The sequence below is a fragment of the Monopterus albus genome, unplaced genomic scaffold (assembly GCF_001952655.1).
Source record: "Monopterus albus unplaced genomic scaffold, M_albus_1.0 scaffold2.1, whole genome shotgun sequence".
NCBI classification, from domain to species: Eukaryota; Metazoa; Chordata; class Actinopteri; order Synbranchiformes; family Synbranchidae; genus Monopterus; species Monopterus albus.
The window spans coordinates 7,938,307-7,945,094 of record NW_018127882.1 but is presented as its reverse complement, the minus strand read 5'-3'; the positions used below and the strand labels follow the sequence as shown (position 1 = coordinate 7,945,094).

At 39.5% G+C, this 6,788-nt stretch overlaps 1 protein-coding gene across 1 annotated transcript; it reads right to left on the bottom strand.

Annotated features, from left to right (window-relative positions):
* Positions 1-1,587: 1,587 nt before the first annotated feature.
* Positions 1,588-6,055, bottom strand: LOC109956937 (uncharacterized). The gene is made up of 6 exons (XM_020594438.1): positions 4,596-6,055; positions 4,358-4,500; positions 3,420-3,714; positions 3,102-3,231; positions 2,768-2,967; positions 1,588-2,334 (listed from the first exon to the last, which is right to left on the bottom strand). Exons 1-6 carry the CDS (start codon positions 5,445-5,447, stop codon positions 2,095-2,097), a joined length of 1,860 nt encoding a protein of 619 aa, XP_020450094.1. The 5' UTR covers positions 5,448-6,055; the 3' UTR covers positions 1,588-2,094.
* Between the last annotated feature and the right edge of the window lie 733 nt (positions 6,056-6,788).

Sequence of the window (6,788 nt, the reverse complement as noted above, 5' to 3'; positions counted from 1 at the left end):
GATTTATGATCAGTGAAAGGCCAAATCTTTACCATTTAGATCAAGCTTAGTTAAAGGTACAGTCATTAAATTCATATGGAAACATCATTTAATAAAAATGTTATATTATAGCAGTTTGTTTTTACAAGTCAAGCATCTTAAATACAATAAAACTGTAACCACCTGCTCATCATCTGGTCTTATTTCTACTTAGCTTTACTCCAACAGGTCAGACTGTGAAAATCATGTTCGGTATAAGAACCTGTGCTGGTGATAAACATTTGGATAACATTTTGGAGTATTTGTCTTTGTCGTCATGTTTACCCACTCACAACTTCTTGTGGCACAAATCAAAGCACTGAAGTGTGCTAATGGTTTAAAAACATGGCTAATAATAACGTATGCAGTGGCTTGAGGTTTAAAAAAGAGCCATTATTAGCTGGGCAGCGACACACAGTGGGAGATGTTAGTGAACAGACTATTTGACTGGTTCATTTCCACCTTTTTGCTTGGACAATCCAGAATAACATAATTCTCTTTTTCTTGTTTACTCCCACAGCATCATCTGAGGCACTAGTGTAGTCATCCTTGTCCAGAAAGAAGCACATACTGTACACTAATGTCCCCGCCCCTCCCCCTCTGTGCCCCATTCTTTTCACTATAAACTGTGGGAAATAGATCAGCTAAAGAGCCTCTTAATGGCTATGGCAGTGATAGATGAGAGAAGATAGCTGTGAAGGGAGGATGTACTAATTTAATCACACAAATCAATATAATGCATGTAATGGAGATGACAGGATATGATACACAGTGCCATAAAGTACTCTTATCTCTCAGAATGATGTCTGGGGTCACTCTCTGAAGCAAAGCTGCAGCTCATCTACAGGAATTAAATCGTTTTTCTGACTACTTCATAGTATTTGAAGTAGATGATAGATTTAATGTTACTTCTTCATATAAACCCTTTTCAGATGTATTTATACATGTGACTTATAAATGTGACCAGTGGTAGCTGGAGGATGTTCTTTTTGCAGTATGTTAGAGGCTAGTTTTTCACGTAAAGGAGACAATGTAGACAGAATGTGGGTGTAAATACCAGTGGTGGAAAGTAACTAAGTATATTTACTTATGTACAATATTGAGGTATCTGTACTTGAATATATGTTGTGGTACTGCATCTATATATTGTGTTAATAAACTCCTCAGTTCCTGTGTGCTTGTTAGGATTTAACAAATCTATATTGAAGTCATCACATATGAACATTAATTTATGACTTATTGTCAAGTAATTTTCTTCCATCCAGTCATTAAATTTTTCTATGCTGGCTCCAGGTGCTCTATAAATACAGCTTATTACAACATTTTTCTTTTTTTCCACGAGTATTTCTACAGTCACACACTCCAGCAAATTATCCACCACCCTTGACATTTTCTCCACTTTCTTATAACAAAAGTTTTTATCAATGTACAAGGCCACACCACCTCCCATCTTATTCTCTCTGTTTGTGCATATCAAGTCATAGCCATCAAGGTCAAAATCCATTCCCCTTACATTATTCATCCAAGTTTCAGAAATAGCAATTATATTAAAAGAATGTGTCAGACTACTAAGATAATACTTTGACTTTGGCTTTAGAGGCACATATTGTACTTTTCACTCCATTACATTTGTTTTAAAACTTTAGGTGCTTGTTACTTTTCAGAACCAGATTTTACATGCTTTACATGTCCACAAACAAAATCCAGTCAGCAAACTATCAGTACTGCACTACAAACCATACTCATCTTGACATGGCCTTTAGTTGTGTAAGGCTTAAAATCAAACCTTTCACAAGATGTGAAAGCAAATCTCACAGCCTTGAGGAAATGGTGCACTCATACGTTTCAGCACTAAAAGAATCAGCCGTTAAGATAAATAGATCCTTCTTAATCCACTCTGATACTTCTGGCCTGAGAAAACATTTGACAGATATTGACATTTATTTCAAAAGCATCTTCAAACCAGATTAAACTGATTTTGACACTATCTACATCAGCTAATTTGATATTTCCCCATTTATTTTAAGGAGGACAAGTCTGTGAGACTAAATGCTCACTTTTGCAGTCCTCCTCTCACTATGTGTGCTTCTTCCCAGTATTCTTCCTCTTCAGAGCCAGTATCCAGGCAGGGAGGGCATGTCGGCGTGTTAGGGCCACGTCCTCAACCGCTGCTTGCTCACACTCCTGCTCTATCACAGAGTCCTCCTCTGAGCCTATGTCCTCCTCTGAGTCTGAAATACCCAGCTCCAGCTCCAGGGGTTCTATGATTGCTACCTCCTCTGAAAAACGAACCCGGCGGTTGTCCTCAACTCGCCTCTGATCCAAGATGACAGAGAAAAGATAGAAGTACTTTATAAAATCTCCTTTTGATTTTCAAAACTTAGAACTATATAATTGTTCCCTAATTATATGGATGTTTGTTAAATCTATACATTTCTAGTTCCTTATATTTATTTGCAAGTTATTTTAAATTGTATTTTAATGCACTACACTTTCATCTGAACATGAAAAACTGAGGCAAACAAATTCAACATATATGAAATTTTAAAATAATGAATGAATATTTACATGGGCTTGAAGGGACCCATTCTTCCTTGTAACTTTACCAAATTATATAGCAGGAACATTATATATACAGGAAATGTATTTGAAGAATTCAAAAACAAACTATTTGTGCAGACAAAGATCTTAGAAGATACTCACTCTCATTTGCTACCAGAAGGAGGCACTGGGATGTAAAATGTCTTACCCTTTTTGTTTCTGTTTCCACTGAGTACTCTGAATCCTGAGATATGAGGACACTCCGGGGTACAGGAGCACAAGGATTAAAAAAGGATGGAGAGAGGGGCATAGGAGAAGGATTTAGGGTGTATAGAGGGATGACCTCATCATGTCGTGACTCTCCTGTTTCATCCATCACATGGCTGCTGGTTATGCTCAGTGATCCCTCTGTAAAATGAGAGACAAAACTTCCATTTCTAAAGAGCATAAGTTCAGACATCAACTACAGCTAACAACCTCTAAGCTCTTTCAACTCTAATGCCTGAAATAGGTGCGTATGCAGAGTATGAAGTTGTTCTGACCTCTTTGTGCCTCTTTCCTATCACTTTCCTCTGTCTGAAGCCTCTTGTTTCGTCTCCCAGCTGACCGATGTTGTCTCTTTCTGCTGAGGGCCTGGCTCTTCAGCACTGACATGTAAAGAATATCGGCAGGCTGCAATTGATAACATATTACAGGGTGATCAACTCAAAAGTGATAGTAAGAATTCATACAAAAAAGGCAGAGGTTGTTTTCTTGTTTTGTATAATATTATATCACTCATCACTAAAAAAAAGACATTGGAAGAACATTGTTTTGATAATTTCCATGAAGATTAAAAAAAATAATCAGTGATACCAAACCTTTAAAGAGGGCGGAGGACTAAGAACACTCTCTCCAGACTGCACATCTGATTGGTTACAGCCATCTTCCATTGGCTCTAACTGATCAGCTTCTCTGACATACTGTTGTTTTCCTTCTGAGACATCCATACTGGCAGGTTGGAAAGCATTGGCTGATACTGGCGCCATGCCGAAATTTGAAACAGGTGACGCCTCTGACTGGTTAGGGTGTAGGAACTCAGCCCACTCTTGACCAGTGACGATTTCCTCCAGGAGACTGAATGACCCTAGGCCAAACTCAGAGTCACTATATGACCTGCCACAAAAAAAAGGATTCTTATTGTAAACAAATTACAGGAAAAGACTAACCCAACAAAGAACTGGGGCTAATAACAACAGCTGTGAGTAGAACAAAAGCCTGATCTTGTTTCTTTGTGCCACAGATCTCCATGGTTACCCAGAACATATTAGAAATATTCCATAGCAGTGGTTCCCAGCCTTTTATTCCATTCCATTTATAGTTTCTAGTTAACTTAGCAAATTTGAAAAAATCCATTGTAATAGATATTTAAACTATCCAGCTCACCAACACCTACAGCAACATCAGTGATAATACAGTATATGGCACTGAAAAGGGCCACTCTGCGTTCAGAATACTTTTGATTAGATTTTGAATTCAATACTTCTAATATAGCATTTCTACACTATAGTATAACTACCTTTATTTAAGTAAAGGATCTGAATACTTCTTCCACCAATGATCTCATTGATAGTTCTACCTGTCTGATGCTGTCAGCGACAGGGGGTGTGTTTAGCAAATCAGAGGACATGTGTCAAACTAATCACAGCTTTGGTTTAATACAGAACAGAAATACCTCACATATCTTCAACTTGAATGCAAGAACTCCTAGCTTGCATCAGTTCTTATACATTATTAGAACAGTTTGACAGTTGATTACCTGAAACGTCCCTCGAGAGTGCTGTTGTCTGTGTGTGCAGGAGGGATTTTACTGGGATCACTGTTGTCTAGTGCAGAGAGGGTCTCCTGTGCCTCCTTACTGAATGTGTTTTCAGCTGTCAGTAGCTGGTTTTGAGGTGAAGTCTGTAAAGTAAAGAAGTTGCAGTTTCACTTTAAGATGTTTAGCTTTTACTTCTGACAATAGAAAATAAGTATAATTTAAAATATGCACTATTTACCTCAGGTACTTGTTGACTCTTCTGGTACATTATCGCTCCTTCTTTTCCCTTTTTACTCCCTGACCTGTCCCTCCATCTCTCCCTAATCTTCTGTGTCCATCTTCTCGTTTTATTCTCAGATGATCGTTGTCTTCTAGAGTTACTGTTTGTTGTTTTTTGGCTACTTGCAACAAATTGTATGCCTGTATTTTGTGCCAGATCTCCATTTCCCATATGCAGCATTTTATTCTCTTGACTTCCTGTGTCAAGATTTACATCTGTGCACTTCAAGGACCACATGTAGACTTTGGATTTAAAAGCCTCATTCTGCTCCTGATTCTGTCCCATGCTTGTTAGAGTAACTCTAGGAACTGGATTTGTCATTGCAGAGTTGCCAAAACTCACCCTTTCCATATCAGTCCTATAAAAGGAAGTACTGTCAGCATCCTTAAGTGATTTAGCAGGAAAAAGCCACCCTGTTCCTGTTGGAGCGATCCCAGGTGATGTGACCTGTCCCAGTACCCCGTTCGGACTTGTGTCATCATCACTTTTGTGTTTCTGGGAAGGGAAGGAAATGAGATGCTCATCCACTTCACAGCCATGGCCTCGTTGCGGTATTTCCCCATCTTTGCCTGCAGCAGAGATCCCAAAATCTTTTGAAGGGATACCATTAGTACCAAACGCAATGCTATTTTCCGGACCATTGTTTATTTGCTGAAGGTTGGAGGCTCCTATTCCTCCATCTTGTCCCCATGTGGAAGCAGCTGGTGTGTGCAGGAGTGCCTGTCCCTCTCTTCCTGGCTGGAGCTTCAGTCTCTGCAGCATGGACTGCAGCAAGGACTGAGTATCTGTTGAGTTATGTGGCTGAGACATCTAGGATCAAAACTGCCAGGTATCAAATCCAGATGTCACAGAATAGCATGTCAACAGTGAGTGCAAGTAAACACTACAAAATAAACAGGGTTAGAGTCCACACGGTCTTATGTTATGTGACTTATAAAGCAACTGGAGAGCATGAGAGGAGAAAATATTTGTGTAAAAATCGCACCACCTCTTTGTCCAACTTTTGTTGTTAAGGCTCCTGTTGTGGTTGTTTCTTAGTTTTTATCATGTTCCAATATTTGTCCATTATCCCTTTAACAGTTTCTCACCACAAATCTAAAGACAAATCCATCTCTTAAGGTTTAACGTCCTCAACTATGACTCTTCTTTTTCTGGGTGGGCTGCTGCTTCTCAGAGATGTTTCGTTGTCAATCTGCTGCCATTTTTTCAGGATCTTCAAAAGTTTCTGCATAAGACTCCTTTTTTTGTGTTGTTTTCAGAACAGTTCCAGATTTCTGTCCTCTGGTATCCTTTCAGAGTTTCTTTCTTTCATCAAATGTCTGTGGTTTCAGCACAGGAAGATCATTTAGTCACACCTCTTCCCCAGCAGCCATTTATGTCACTGGTGACGAGACGTTGCATGACAGAACAGTTTTCCTCAGTTCTGAAGCAGAACAACAAGAAAGACCAGTGAGGTGAGATAATTGCGCACTGACTCTCCCTCTCCCTGACTCTCCCTTTCCCTGTGTCTCTGAGCCCATCTATTTGCCCTCCCTTCCTTCCAAATTCACTCCCTGACTTACTAACATGTGCGCACACACACACACACACACACACACACACACACACACACACCTTCTCCCTACTGTGATCCTTGAGTGATAATTACAGGGTGTTTTGTGAGACCCACTGCTATTTATGTGTCTTCAAATGAAAGAAATAAGCAAGAGAGAAAACAGATTTGTAGAATTTCCATTTCCATATGAAGTATTGGTGGAGGAGCGAGCCTATTCAGATCTTTTAATAAAAGTAGCAAGCAGCCGATATGGAGGTGATTTAATCTTGTATAATCTGTTAAACAGTTTGATGATTTTTAAAATGATGTTTAGTAGCAGAAGCATTGTCTTGAAGGCAAAGAGTTAAGGGGCCCATGGGCCATAACTTCTGCCTAACCATTAACTTTTGTTTAAAATTGGAATGTCACTCAAAAGACCACAAAGAAATGCATAATGACCACAGAAGAGACAACATCTGTAGATGTGCACCTGTAGATGTTTTGTGTCTCTCTCAGTCTGTGGGTCTTGTTCCTATGAGGGGGTGAGGGACCTGGCTCCAGACAACAAGATGGCAGACTGGCAACCTCAGCTGGAAGTGTGGACTAGTAACCTCGGC

What these genes read in the sequence shown, in the direction of transcription:
- LOC109956937 (XM_020594438.1), bottom strand. Translation starts at nt 5,447, where the DNA reads ATGTCTCAGCCACATAACTCAACAGATACTCAGTCCTTGCTGCAGTCC. An exon ending in AGAGTCAACAAGTACCTGAG is followed by an intron (nt 4,501 to 4,595) that starts GTAAATAGTGCA and finishes TTTACTTTACAG; the next exon opens with ACTTCACCTCAAAACCAGCT. An exon ending in TAGGAAAGAGGCACAAAGAG is followed by an intron (nt 2,968 to 3,101) that starts GTCAGAACAACT and finishes CTCATTTTACAG; the next exon opens with AGGGATCACTGAGCATAACC.